The sequence below is a fragment of the Lucilia sericata genome, unplaced genomic scaffold, assembly GCF_015586225.1.
Source record: "Lucilia sericata isolate MDLA Ls3-8-SP2 unplaced genomic scaffold, ASM1558622v1 Contig000593F_arrow, whole genome shotgun sequence".
Taxonomy (NCBI): Eukaryota; Metazoa; Arthropoda; class Insecta; order Diptera; family Calliphoridae; genus Lucilia; species Lucilia sericata.
The window spans coordinates 108,647-124,156 of NW_023994600.1; the positions used below are offsets into that span (position 1 = coordinate 108,647).

Consider the following 15,510-nt stretch of genomic DNA (forward strand, 5'->3'; position numbering starts at 1 on the left):
AATGTGAGTTTTATTAGTTTTTCCTATTTTCAAGGTTTTACAAAAATCATTTGTTATTCCAACCATTAAATTTGTCACTCCCTGGCCAAAATATTTATAAATCTGTTGCTAACATCTATCTTTTCTTTTTTCAAACATAATACGAGTAGAAAAGAAATTAAACTTTATGCTAATGCGAAATAAATCACTTGTAAGGCCACCCCTCCCTTAACAGGCAAATTTCTTTGGTTTTTTGCATTGATAATTCCCATCACTTACGAGTTAATGAATTGATAAATTATCATATACACAACAACAGCAACAATAAAATAGCAGAAAAAAAATCTAGTAACAAACGACTTAAAAACAAAATTCCCATCAAAATCATAGATCAATAAATCGCATTCCCCAATGTAACATAAAACCAATATTAAGCCAAGAAATATTGTATGTGTGTCACTGGCGAGCGAAAACTTTGAACAAAAAACTGTATACATATGTATACGCAAAGCAGAGAAAAATAAATAATGATACTGATGCATAAATAAACAAGCAATAAGCAAGCAAACAACCAAACAAACATATGCAGAATAATTGTCGTACAACGGTACGTATATTGAATATTAATATGCAAAACCCATCATTCACAGTGAAACAAACACTCATACGCAGTGATAGGAATACAATTATAACAAAGGAGAAAGAGATACATCAATTTATGTAAGTAGGCTGGACCTAAAATAAAAGTAGTTGATATTTTTAACTATAATATAAAGTCAATTTAAAAATATGTTTCTTGACATTTATGTCAATATTTCATTAAATGTATGAAAGTATAAATTGGTCTTCTTAGTTTGAATTAAACTTTAATATTATTTGTGAGCATCTGTAACTATTGTTTTGACACAACCCTAATGTTTGCTTAACTTAACAAGTTGAGAAATTCAAACACTTTTATTACAGCTAAAATACCAACAACAAAAACAACAACAATAGTAACTTATACATAACTAGTATAGTTTTTGATCATGTTTATTGGTCGATGAGGTTTGACCACATACAACTCAATTAGTATGCATAATACAACAAAATAACAGCAGTAGCAAAAACAATAACAACGACAACAACAACAACAACTACATAATAATACTTATTTTCATGACAGCAAAAAGCAAGTAAACAACAGCAACAAACACAACAACATAACAAATAACTATAAAAACAAGTTTACATTTGTGCTCAAATCAAACAACAACAATAAGTGAAAGAAAGAAAAAACTTTATGCTCACACGACTAGAGATAGTTTTTATTAAAGTTGTTTCGTGTTTTATTGTTTTACAAATTGTCCGTCGTTGACCAACAACGAACGACCATTAAACTCGTTTGAATGAGTACTATACATGATGTTGTTGTTGTAAAAATAAACAAAAGGAGTGTATTGTGACTGTATGCATGTATGTGTGTTTATACACAAATTTCCCTTGTAGAATACCCGGTGGTCTTCGCTACTCTTGAATAAAGTTTTGTCCTAACTCTGTTCTAGTTCTGTTCTAGTACAGTTCTATTTCAGTTCTAGTTCAGTTCTGGTTCAGTTCTAATTCAGTTCAAGTTCAGTTCTAGTTCAGTTCTAGTTCAGTTCTAGTTCAGTTCTAGTTCAGTTCTAGTTCAGTTCTAGTTCAGTTCTAGTTCAGTTCTAGTTCAGTTCTAGTTCAGTTCTAGTTCAGTTCTAGTTCTAGTTCTGTTCTAGTTCTGTTCTAGTTCTGTTCTAGTTCTGTTCTAGTTCTGTTCTAGTTCTGTTCTAGTTCTGTTCTAGTTCTGTTCTAGTTCTGTTCTAGTTCTGTTCTAGTTCTGTTCTAGTTCTGTTCTAGTTCTGTTCTAGTTCTGTTCTAGTTCTGTTCTAGTTCTGTTCTAGTTCTGTTCTAGTTCTGTTCTAGTTCTGTTCTAGTTCTGTTCTAGTTCTGTTCTAGTTCTGTTCTAGTTCTGTTCTAGTTCTGTTCTAGTTCTGTTCTAGTTCTGTTCTAGTTCTGTTCTAGTTCTGTTCTAGTTCTGTTCTAGTTCAGTTCTAGTTCAGTTCTAGTTCAGTTCTAGTTCAGTTCTAGTTCAGTTCTAGTTCAGTTCTAGTTCAGTTCTAGTTCAGTTCTAGTCAGTTCTAGTTCAGTTCTAGTTCAGTTCTAGTTCAGTTCTAGTTCAGTTCTAGTTCAGTTCTAGTTCAGTTCTAGTTCAGTTCTAGTTCAGTTCTAGTTCAGTTCTAGTTCAGTTCTAGTTCAGTTCTAGTTCAGTTCTAGTTCAGTTCTAGTTCAGTTCTAGTTCAGTTCTAGTTCAGTTCTAGTTCAGTTCTAGTTCAGTTCTAGTTCAGTTCTAGTTCAGTTCTAGTTCAGTTCTAGTTCAGTTCTAGTTCAGTTCTAGTTCAGTTCTAGTTCAGTTCTAGTTCAGTTCTAGTTCAGTTCTAGTTCAGTTCTAGTTCAGTTCTAGTTCAGTTCTAGTTCAGTTCTAGTTCAGTTCTAGTTCAGTTCTAGTTCAGTTCTAGTTCAGTTCTAGTTCAGTTCTAGTTCAGTTCTAGTTCAGTTCTAGTTCAGTTCTAGTTCAGTTCTAGTTCAGTTCTAGTTCAGTTCTAGTTCAGTTCTAGTTCAGTTCTAGTTCAGTTCTAGTTCAGTTCTAGTTCAGTTCTAGTTCAGTTCTAGTTCAGTTCTAGTTCAGTTCTAGTTCAGTTCTAGTTCAGTTCTAGTTCAGTTCTAGTTCAGTTCTAGTTCAGTTCTAGTTCAGTTCTAGTTCAGTTCTAGTTCAGTTCTAGTTCAGTTCTAGTTCAGTTCTAGTTCAGTTCTAGTTCAGTTCTAGTTCAGTTCTAGTTCAGTTCTAGTTCAGTTCTAGTTCAGTTCTAGTTCAGTTCTAGTTCAGTTCTAGTTCAGTTCTAGTTCAGTTCTAGTTCAGTTCTAGTTCAGTTCTAGTTCAGTTCTAGTTCAGTTCTAGTTCAGTTCTAGTTCAGTTCTAGTTCAGTTCTAGTTCAGTTCTAGTTCAGTTCTAGTTCAGTTCTAGTTCAGTTCTAGTTCAGTTCTAGTTCAGTTCTAGTTCAATTCTAGTTCAGTTCTAGTTCAGTTCTAGTTCAGTTCAGTTCAGTTCAAGTTCAGTTCTAGTTCAGTTCTAGTTCAGTTCTAGTTCAGTTCTAGTTCAGTTCTAGTTCAGTTCTAGTTCAGTTCTAGTTCAGTTCTAGTTCAGTTCTAGTTCAGTTCTAGTTCAGTTCTAGTTCAGTTCTAGTTCAGTTCTAGTTCAGTTCATAGTTCAGTTCTAGTTCAGTCTATGTTCAGTTCTAGTTCAGTTCTAGTTCAGTTCTAGTTCAGTTCTAGTTCAGTTCTAGTCAGTTCTAGTCATTTCTAGTTTCAGTTCTAGTTCAGTTCTAGTTCAGTTCTAGTTCAGTTCTAGTAGTTCAGTTCTAGTTCATTTAGTTCGTTAGTTCAGTTCTAGTTCAGTTCTAGTTCAGTTCTAGTTCAGTTCTAGTTCAGTTCTAGTTCAGTTCTAGTTCAGTTCTAGCTTCAGTTGTAGTTTCAGTTCTAGCTCAGTTCTAGTTTATTCTAGTTCAGTTCTAGTTCAATTCTAGTTCAGTTCTAGTTCAGTTATAGCTCAGTTCTAGTTCAGTGGTAGTTGAGTTTTAGTTCATTGTTCGTCACTCATTAACGCAACTCGTTCATGTATGTAAGTATATTAGCAAAGATTATAAATATTGTTTTTTGATCATTTGCTAGAGATGAATATTTAAACATCATCATGTTTTACATCAGTGTGTCTATATGTTTATGCATAATTTGTACAAAAGGAGTGTACACACACATATATCTATGTTGTTTGTGTTTGTTTGTAATATACACATGTACTACTATCATTTACTGTACTTGTTTATGTTTTATACATACATATGTTTGTATTTCATAGATTTATTTGCTTTTAGTCTTGTAAATTTGTCAATTTTTGCAAATGTCGTTTCGTTTTTTTTCTCTGCAATATTTTTGTCTTTTTTTTTTTTTGGCAAGCAAATGTTTGTTTGTTTGTTTGCATATTTTGTTTACTTAACTCTATGAGTATGTGTGTGAGTTTGGTTTGTAGGTTTGTTTATGTGTTGAGAGTATTGCAAAATCTTGATTTTTTCCATTGACATTTTATCATTGTCACGTACGTTGGAAAACATAAATAAATGACCAATAAAAATACAACTTGTACAACATACAATAACAACAACTTCAAGAAGAAGTAACAACTCCAAACTTTATAAATAAAACAAAGAAAGTAAGTGTTTGGTTATATGGTTGTTGGTTAGTTGTTTTACGTGTTAGTTTACTAGGCTCAATCTGTCAAATAGAGTCCACAAGACAAGATCACACCACTAGTCAGTAGTATCATACAGTATGTTAATGTGATATTATATCCAGCCTATTGCTGTCGTTGCAACTGCCAACAAGTGACTACTGTCAACAACCTTGATATATCCTGCCTAAGCAAAGTAAACTGAATATTACATCAACTCCAGTTTAAAGTTGTTTTAATTCATTAAATTTCATAAACAAATAGCGCCTTTCAACACTAACTATTTTCCTCTTTGACAAAGTATTATTACTTGTTTATTTAAAAGTACACTGAAAAAATCCTACTTTTTTCAAAAATTGATAAAAGCAAAGTTTTTATAGGGAAAACTAGTTTTAAAATCCCTTTAAATACTTAGAACAACAAACTACTTTTAACCAATACAAAAGCAAAAAAAATCAAAGAAAAAAACAAAAACTTCAATAAAATACACTGCAACTCATGCAACAGAGACATAAACTCTCACATACACACACTCTCAAAATCATCTATGATAGAAAACCTACAGGAAAAAACAGGAAACGAAAAAAACAAAAAAAAGTCCTACTATAAAGAGTTGCTGTTATTTCAAACCAACGTCTCCAAGAGCTAAACCCCACTAAACACCACTTAAATTGTCGTTTAACATGGCAAACAATGCAACACTCAGAAATAAACACACACGTATACACATAAATACATACGCGACTACTCTTACAGGCTTACAATTACACCGTTATGTTGTTGTACGTGAGTGAGTATGTATGCGTGTTGTTTTTGTGCAGAGAGTCGTCTAATGCACAATTTAGTTTACAAACCATCACATACAAACAAACATAAGTATAAACCTGTTCTATTTTAGTGTAGGTGGTTGTATTAGTGTATGACAGGATGTTTAGGTATCCTGTAAACCATGTGTATGTACATACAAGTCTGAGTGTGTTTGTATGTTTATGATGAGTCTATATGAGAGTTTGTTTTATAGAAAATCTTGTTCAGTTTTAAAGTAGATGACATTAACAAAGTGTAACAACGTTTTTTGTTGTTGGTTTTTTATTTGGTTTTTGAAAAATAGTAGTTATCGTTGCTGCTATAAAACAAGGCTGTAAAATCTACTAAGAATTCCATTTTTCCATGTTAATATGCAGTATAAACGTGCTGCATGGAAATAGTAACAGCCTACTATTATATTAACCCATTTATAATTTTATTATCGTTTAATATCTAACCAGTTTTGTCTAGTTTCTTCCTTCAAATTCGTTCTAGTTCTGTTCTAGTTCTAGTTCTGTTCTAGTTTCTGTTCTAGTTCTGTTCTAGTTCTGTTCTAGTTCTGTTCTAATTCTGTTCTGTTCTGTTCTAGTTTCTGTTCTAGTTCTGTTCTAGTTCGTTCTAGTTCTGTTCTAGTTTCGGTTCTAGTTCTGTTCTAGTTCTGTTCTAGTTCTGTTCTAGTTCTGTTCTAGTTCTGTTCTAGTTCTGTTCTAGTTCTGTTCTAGTTCTGTTCTAGTTCTGTTCTAGTTCTGTTCTAGTTGTTCTAGTTCTGTTCTAGTTCTGTTCTAGTTCTGTTCTAGTTCTGTTCTAGTTCTGTTCTAGTTCTGTTCTAGTTCTGTTCTAGTGTTCTAGTTCTGTTCTAGTTCTGTTCTAGTTCTGTTCTAGTTCTGTTCTAGTTCTGTTCTAGTTCTGTTCTAGTTCTGTTCTAGTCTGTCTAGTTCTGTTCTAGTTCTGTTCTAGTTCTGTTCTAGTTCTGTTCTAGTTCTGTTCTAGTTCTGTTCTAGTTCTGTTCTAGTTCTGTTCTAGTTCTGTTCTAGTTCTGTTCTAGTTCTGTTCTAGTTCTGTTCTAGTTCTGTTCTAGTTCTGTTCTAGTTCTGTTCTAGTTGTTCTAGTTCTGTTCTAGTTCTGTTCTAGTTCTGTTCTAGTTCTGTTCTAGTTCTGTTCTAGTTCTGTTCTAGTTCTGTTCTAGTTCTGTTCTAGTTCTGTTCTAGTTTGTTCTAGTTTCTAGTTCTGTTCTAGTTTCTGTTCTAGTTCTGTTTCTATGTCTGTTCTAGTTCTGTTCAGTTCTTCTAAGTTCTGTTCTAGTTCTGTTCTAGTTCTGTCTAGTTCTGTTCTAGTTCTGTTCTAGTTCTGTTCTAGTTCTGTTCTAGTTCTGTTCTAGTTCTGTTCTAGTTCTGTTCTAGTTCTGTTCTAGTTCTGTTCTAGTTCTGTTCTAGTTCTGTTCTAGTTCTGTTCTAGTTCTGTTCTAGTTCTGTTCTAGTTCTGTTCTAGTTCTGTTCTAGTTCTGTTCTAGTTCTGTTCTAGTTCTGTTCTAGTTCTGTTAGTTCTGTTCTAGTTCTGTTCTAGTTCTGTTCTAGTTCTGTTCTAGTCTGTTCTAGTTCTGTTCTAGTTCTGTTCTAGTTCTGTTCTAGTTCTGTTCTAGTTCTGTTCTAGTTCTGTTCTAGTTCTGTTCTAGTTCTGTTCTAGTTCTGTTCTAGTTCTGTTCTAGTTCTGTTCTAGTTCTGTTCTAGTTCTGTTCTAGTTCTGTTCTAGTTTGTCTAGTTCTGTTCTAGTTCTGTTCTAGTTCTGTTCTAGTTCTGTTCTAGTTCTGTTCTGTTCTAGTTCTGTTCTAGTTCTGTTCTGTTCTAGTTCTGTTCTGTTCTAGTTCTGTTCTAGTTCTGTTCTAGTTCTGTTCTAGTTCTGTTCTAGTTCTGTTCTAGTTCTGTTCTAGTTCTGTTCTTTCTAGTTCTGTTCTAGTTCTGTTCTAGTTCTGTTCTAGTTCTGTTCTAGTTCTGTTCTAGTTCTGTTCTAGTTCTGTTCTAGTTCTGTTCTAGTTCTGTTCTAGTTCTGTTCTAGTTCTGTTCTAGTTCTGTTCTAGTTCTGTTCTAGTTCTGTTCTAGTTCTGTTCTAGTTCTGTTCTAGTTCTGTTCTAGTTCTGTTCTAGTTCTGTTCTAGTTCTGTTCTAGTTCTGTTCTAGTTCTGTTCTAGTTCTGTTCTAGTTCTGTTCTAGTTCTGTTCTAGTTCTGTTCTAGTTCTGTTCTAGTTCTGTTTAGTTCTGTTCTAGTTCTGTTCTAGTTCTGTTCTAGTTCTGTTCTAGTTCTGTTCTAGTTCTGTTCTAGTTCTGTTCTAGTTCTGTTCTAGTTCTGTTCTAGTTCTGTTCTAGTTCTGTTCTAGTTCTGTTCTAGTTCTGTTCTAGTTCTGTTCTAGTTCTGTTCTAGTTCTGTTCTAGTTCTGTTCTAGTTCTGTTCTAGTTCTGTTCTAGTTCTGTTCTAGTTCTGTTCTAGTTCTGTTCTAGTTCTGTTCTAGTTCTGTTCTAGTTCTGTTCTAGTTCTGTTCTAGTTCTGTTCTAGTTCTGTTCTAGTTCTGTTCTAGTTCTGTTCTAGTTTGTTCTAGTTCTGTTCTAGTTCTGTTCTAGTTCTGTTCTAGTTCTGTTCTATGTTCTAGTTCTGTTCTAGTTCTGTTCTAGTTCTGTTCTAGTTCTGTTCTAGTTCTGTCTAGTTCTGTTCTAGTTCTGTTCTAGTTCTGTTCTAGTTCTGTTCTAGTTCTGTTCTAGTTCTGTTCTAGTTCTGTTCTAGTTCTGTTCTAGTTCTGTTCTAGTTCTGTTCTAGTTCTGTTCTAGTTCTGTTCTAGTTCTGTTCTAGTTCTGTTCTAGTTCGTTCTAGTTCTCTTCTCGTTCTGTTCTAGTTCTGTTCTAGTTCTGTTCTAGTTCTGTTCTAGTTCTGTTCTAGTTCTGTTCTAGTTCTGTTCTAGTTCTGTTCTAGTTCTGTTCTAGTTCTGTTCTAGTTCTGTTCTAGTTCTGTTCTAGTTCTGTTCTAGTTCTGTTCTAGTTCTGTTCTAGTTCTGTTCTAGTTCTGTTCTAGTTCTGTTCTAGTTCTGTTCTAGTTCTGTTCTAGTTCTGTTCTAGTTCTGTTCTAGTTCTGTTCTAGTTCTGTTCTAGTTCTGTTCTAGTTCTGTTCTAGTTCTGTTCTAGTTCTGTTCTAGTTCTGTTCTAGTTCTGTTCTAGTTCTGTTCTAGTCTGTTCTAGTTCTGTTAGTCTGTTCTAGTTGTCTAGTTCTTCTAGTTTTGTTTAGTTCTAGTTCTATAGTCTATTCTATAAGCCAGTCTGTAGTCTAGTTTATAGTTCTAGTCAATAGTCTAGTCTACAGTCCAGTCTATAGTTTAGGTCTATAGTCTAGTCTATTGTTTAGTCTATAGTCTAGTCTATAGTTTAGTCTATAGTCCAGTCTACAGTCTAGTCTATAGTCTAGTCTATAGTCCTAGTGTATAGTCTAGTCTATAGTCTAGTCTATAGTCTAATCTATAGTTTAGTCTATAGTCTAATCTATAGATTAGTCTATAGTCTAGTCTATAGTCTAATCTACAGTTTAGTCTACAGTCTAGTCTATAGTCTAGTCTATAGTCTAATCTATAGTCTAGTCTATAGTCTAGTCTATAGTCTAGTCTATAGTCTAGTCTATAGTCTAGTCTATAGTCTAGTCTATAGTATAGTCTATAGTCTTGCCTATAGTCTAGTCTATAGTCTAGTCTATAGTCTAGTCTATAGTCTAGTCTATAGTCTAGTCTGTAGTCTAGTCTATAGTCTAGTCTATAGTCTAGTCTATAGTATAGTCAATAGTCTAGTCTATAGTCTAGTCAATAGTCTAGTCAATAGTCTAGTCTATAGTCTAGTCTATAGTCTAGTGTATAGTCTAGTCTATAGTCTAGTCTATAGTTTAGTCTATAGTCTAGTCTATAGTCTACTCTATAGTCTAATCTATTGTCTAGTCTATAGTCTAATCTATAGTCTAGTCTATAGTCTAGTCTATAGTCTAGTCAGTAGTCTAGTCTATAGTCTAGATTATATTCTAGTCTATAGTCTAGTCTATAGTTTAGTCTATAGTCTATTCTAGGTATAGTCTATTAACAAAGGGTTAATATTTCAAAATTTCATCTACATTAAAGAGTATTTGTTTCGCCATGAAACAAAATTTTCATAAATCCTGTAGAAAAATAGAAAGTAAAGCATACATTTAGGAGTCAGACTGACCACCTAAAACTGTCTGTGCATGAGTTTATGAAAAGTTTGTATTGAAAGTAGTACTCATGTAGCAGGAGTATTAAGTTAAATATTCTGCTACAACCTTTACAAAATGCCCAGTTTAGATGCAGTTACTCTGGCAAACATCATATAACAACACATAACACATGCAAGCTGAAAAAACTTTATACGTTTTGCATGATGTTGCTAAAATAGAGCTAGATGTCCTTTTAAAAAACACAGGTTTCAACACATATGTATGTTTGAGTACCCAATAAACATCGTTAGTCTCAAATTTGTTGAATTTTTCTTCTTAACACGAATGTGATATTTAAAATTTACCTTTAAAAAATTCTTAATATTTTCAAACATTTGAATTTCTGTTTGCTGGGTTATAGTAATTTTTGTTTGGGCAAAAGAGTGTCTGTGTCAAAGCATATTGGTTATGAAACATGTCTAATACACTCTGACAATTTTGCTGTCCCCTTTAAACAAAAGTGTTAGTAACCTTTTGAGCTTGACTGGAAATAAGAGAAGAAAAGACATAAATGGAAAAAACAAAAGAATTGAATTTTGTACAAAATTTTTGTCTATTTAGGAAATTTTTACACTTTGTAGATTACCCAGCAAATGTAAAAGCTGTAAGTACTTAAAAGCAGTGGTGGGCTCAAAGATCTCATATGTAAAAAAAGATATGTTTTAAAACAAAAAGTTAATACTTTTCAGGTTTTCTTCAAACTATTTAAATTTTTTAATATATGTAAGTGTCTCCTAATTTTCGGACGTACTCTGTTACCTTTGAGTGCCCACCACTGTTTCACATATATTGCATTCCATATTTTCTTGCTTTAATGTGTTGGAATGAAAGACTTTGTTACATTGTAACTTCTTTTATTGTGTTGTGAAAACACTTTGGTTAGACTCCCTGTTTGAGTCAAATACAGTTTCAGGTGACTTTCGTAAGAGAAATGCACAAAAACAAAACACTGTGGTTATGTTTGTCTCCTTGACAATGTTGGTGTTATTTTTTCGAGAGTCTATTATATTATCAAGATTAATTGACAGTTATGGTAGTAGACTTTATATTGTTAGTCAATGGCTTTTCTTAATTTTCTGCCAAGAGTTTGGTTTAATGTTGTTTAAAATATTTGCAAAAGTTAACAGAGAAATATTGCTACAAATGTCAGGGTTTTATAAACATAATGAAGATCAAGGGTCAAGACTAATTATAGGAAAATATTTAGAAAATTGTATAATATAGACAACAATTGAGACTAGAGAATAGAGTATATAGACTAGACTATAGACTATACTGTAGACTAGACTATAGACTAGACTATAGACTAGACTATAGACTAGACTATATACTAGACTATAGACTAGACCATAGACTAGACTATAGACTAGACTATAGACTAGACTATAGACTAGACTATAGACTAGACTATAGACTAGACTATAGACTAGACTATAGACTAAACTATAGACTGGACTATAGACTAGACTATAGACTAGACTATAGACTAGACTATAGACTAGACTATAGACTAGACTATAGACTAGACTATAGACTAGACTATAGACTATAGACTAGACTATAGACTAGACTATAGATTAGACTATAGACTAGACTAGACTATAGACTATAGACTAGACTATAGACTAGACTATAGACTAGACTATAGACTAGACTATAGACTAGACTATAGACTAGACTATAGACTAGACTATAGACTACACTATAGACTAGTCTATAGACTAGACTATAGACTAGACTATAGACTAGACTATAGACTAGACTATAGACAAGAATATAGACTAGACTATAGACTAGACTATAGACAAGAATATAGACTAGACTATAGACTAGACTATAGACTAGACTATAGACTAGACTATAGACTAGACTATAGACTAGACTATAGACTAGACTATAGACTAGACTATAGACTAGACTATAGACTAGACTATAGACTAGACTATAGACTAGACTATAGACTAGACTATAGACTAGACTATAGACTAGACTATAGACTAGACTATAGACTAGACTATAGACTAGACTATAGACTAGACTATAGACTAGACTATAGACTAGACTATAGACTAGACTATAGACTAGACTATAGACTAGACTATAGACTAGACTATAGACTAGACTATAGACTAGACTATAGACTAGACTATAGACTAGACTATAGACTAGACTATAGACTAGACTATAGACTAGACTATAGACTAGACTATAGACTAGACTATAGACTAGACTATAGACTAGACTATAGACTAGACTATAGACTAGACTATAGACTAGACTATAGACTAGACTATAGACTAGACTATAGACTAGACTATAGACTAGACTATAGACTAGACTATAGACTAGACTATAGACTAGACTATAGACTAGACTATAGACTAGACTATAGACTAGACTATAGACTAGACTATAGACTAGACTATAGACTAGACTATAGACTAGACTATAGACTAGACTATAGACTAGACTATAGACTAGACTATAGACTAGACTATAGACTAGACTATAGACTAGACTATAGACTAGACTATAGACTAGACTATAGACTAGACTATAGACTAGACTATAGACTAGACTATAGACTAGACTATAGACTAGACTATAGACTAGACTATAGACTAGACTATAGACTAGACTATAGACTAGACTATAGACTAGACTATAGACTAGACTATAGACTAGACTATAGACTAGACTGTAGACTAGACTATAGACTAGACTATAGACTAGACTATAGACTAGACTATAGACTAGACTATAGACTAGACTATAGACTAGACTATAGACTAGACTATAGACTAGACTATAGACTAGACTATAGACTAGACTATAGACTAGACTATAGACTAGACTATAGACTAGACTATAGACTAGACTATAGACTAGACTATAGACTAGACTATAGACTAGACTATAGACTAGACTATTGACTATACTGTAGACTAGACTATAAACTAGACTTTAGACTATACAAGTCTACTGGACTGTAGACTAGACTAAACTGTAGACTATATACTACATCTTCTATATAGGCTAATCTAGTGTAATCTGTAATCTAGTCAAATTTATAGTGAAATCTGTCTAGTTTTTCTATAGTCTAGTCTATAGTCTAATTTTGTATATACTATATTTCTTTGGATTATTTAAGTTTCTAACATGTTTTTTATTGTTTTTTTTTTTTTTCTCTTTCAGAAACTCCTCAACCTTCCCAACATTGTCCCCGCAAAAATGGCTACTTCGGCCATGAGAAACCCGGAATTTGCGATAAATTCTACTACTGTGTCGATGGTCAATTCAATATGATCACCTGCCCCTCAGGTCTGGTATTCAATCCCAAAACTGGCATTTGCACTTGGCCCGATGAGGTTGGTGTTACCGGTTGCAAATCTGAAGATATTTTCGAATTTGAATGCCCTAAAGTAAATGAAACTGAGGCAGCTACTCATCCCCGTTATGCCGATCCCGATGATTGTCAATTCTTCTATGTGTGCGTTAATGGTGAAATACCCCGTAGAAATGGTTGCAAATTGGGTCAAGTATTCGATGATGAGAAGAAACATTGTGAATGGTCTCGTAATGTACCAGAATGGTGAGTGGTTTGGGGGGAGGTATTTAAAGGGTTTTTTTTTAATTTTTGTTTTTTTTTCTTATTGTATAGTGCCGATTGGTATAAGGATCGCTTAACCGATGCCGAATTAGAGGAATTGGAAAATCCTAAACCCAAAGAAAAGAAACCACAACGTGTACGTGGTCCTTCTAGACGTAAAACTTCCCGTGTAGTGGCTGAGGAGGAGGAAGAGTAATAATTTATTTTGGGGCAAAAAGCGCCTAAGGGCTGGCTTTTAAAATTCATAAGAAAAAGTAACGTTTAGCTTTAGGTTTGTAAAAAAAAAACAAGTTAATTGTAAATTTTTAAAGTTTTTTGTTAAATTTTGTTTTATTTGAGTGCGAAGAAGAAAAAAAAAGTAAAAATTTAAATTTTTATTAAAAATTAAAGAAAATTGTTTAAGTTTTCTTTGGATGTGAAAAAGGTAATTTTGAATTTATAACTAAATTTAGTGAGTCACTACTTTAACATAACTAACCTTAACATTTTGCCAACTTTAAGTAAAAGTTTAAATAAAAATTCATCATTGTTAACAATCTCATCATCATTATTGCCATTTACATGATTCATCTCATCAATGTCATTATTATAATCACCCTGAAAATATGTTGCAAAATACCATAAGAAAAAAAACGTTTATATGGCTCATAATAAAATCGTTACTGCTGTAGAATTTATGATAAAAATGCATAAATCTCAGTTTATGCCAGATAGAGAATATAAAATCTTCTTAAAAAAACTTGCCATAAAGCAGACTCATACTTCAAAAGAAGCAAAAAAAAAAAAAAAACTCCAAAACTCAATGCTATGAATGAGTGAATGTGCCACATAAAGTTTAAATAGTTAGTTGCATCTACTACTATTACTAATACTACTCAAAATACTCATACATTTAATGTATTTTTCTAAAGAGTTTCTGCTTGCAACAACAACATCATCAGCATAAACAACCATACAGTTGTAATGTAAAACAAAAACAAATATTTACGTATTATTTTCCTCTCCATTCCTTGCCCACCCCTTTAAGTATGCTACAGTTTTAAGTATTGCTAGTTTTGCTATCAAACTGTTAAAAGTATCAGGAGCAAAAAAAAAATAAGATTGTTAATACATTTTGGTTCTAAGAGAAAAAAAATAGTAAATAATAAAAATAAGTTAAGATAAGCTCACTGGCGTCTCGATAAGTATGCACATATTTTTTATGATTCTGTTGTGTTTTTGTTAAAGTTTAAGGTAGTATTTGATGGGTAGATAACAATAAATTGAAGAACAGTAACTTTAAAAGTTAATATTAAAGGACACTGTTTGTTTATTCTTAAAAACAATTAAGTTATTGTATGGAATAATTAAAATTTATTGAAATTTGTTCATTACTTAGCTAGAGTACCAAAAGTAACATTTGAAGAACAACAAGTAAGAGGAGTTAACAAGGAGCAGGTTAATATGGTCCTATCCTTATAAATTGTGGTAGAATGATTTACATCAACAAGTTATTTATGTAGAATATCATCGTGATATTAGTGTTTTTAAGTGAATTTTGAGCATTAAATCATTTTCTGAAGAGGACTTTGATTAGGGTCGAAAGATGTCCGATCATAACGAAAATCATCATTCGCATTAAGACTTATATAAAACTAAGTTTTGCCAATTTTTTGAGAGATACAAGAACATTTTTATGAGTTCAAAAGCCCTATTTGAGGCTTAGTCTTTGACACATAGACGGACACAGACAGAAAGACAGACAGACAGACAGATAAAAAACTAAGTTTTGTCAATTTTTTGAGAGATACAAGAACATTTAACATATTTATGAGTTCAAAAGTCCTATTTGAGGCTTCGTCTTTGACACATAGACGGACAGACAGAAATACAGACAGACAGACAGACATACATACAGACAGATAGCCAGACAGATGGATGGATGGATGGACAGACGGACAGACGAACATAGCCAAATCGACTCTGAGTCGATTGGTATACTTTAAGGTGGGTATAGGAGAAATAGGTTCATATGGATGTCAATGTTGTTGTTAATATGTAAAATTTGATTATTCTATCTCTAATGTCTTCCCAAATATACGAATTTTTCTATTTCATTCAAATGGGAGGTGCCACGCCCTTTATTGTTAATCCGCTAATTTATTACCCAAACGTTTTTATGGATGTCAATGTTAACCGTGTAAAATTTGACAATTCTATTTCTAATGGTTTCCTAGATATAAAAATTTTTTCTATTTCATTTAAAAGGGAGGTGCCACGCCCTCTATTGCTAAACCGCCAATTTATTAACCAATATTTTACATTAATGTCAAAGTTTCCCCTGAAAAATTTGACAATTCTATCTCTAATGTCTTCCTAAATATACGATTTTTTCTATTTTATTCATATGGGAAGTGCCACACCCCCTATAGTTAATCCGCCAATTTATTACAGAAAGGTTTACATTAATATGTATGAATATGAATATGAATGTCTTCCCAAATATACGAATTTTTCTATATCATTCAAATGGAAAGTGCTACGCCCTCTATTGCCAATCCGTTAATTTATTCCCCAAAACTATACATTAA

At 32.6% G+C, this 15,510-nt stretch overlaps 1 protein-coding gene across 1 annotated transcript in view; it reads left to right on the forward strand.

Annotated features, from left to right (window-relative positions):
• LOC119606489 (protein obstructor-E) overlaps window positions 1–13,188 on the forward strand; it is a 56,269-nt gene extending 43,081 nt beyond the window's left edge. The window contains exons 5-6 of the mRNA XM_037960017.1: window positions 12,526–12,922; window positions 12,992–13,188. Of these exons, the coding sequence (XP_037815945.1) occupies window positions 12,526–12,922; window positions 12,992–13,136 (542 nt within the window). The 3' untranslated portion in view covers window positions 13,137–13,188. The remainder of the gene's footprint in view (window positions 1–12,525; window positions 12,923–12,991) is intronic.
• The last annotated feature ends 2,322 nt before the right edge of the window (window positions 13,189–15,510 follow it).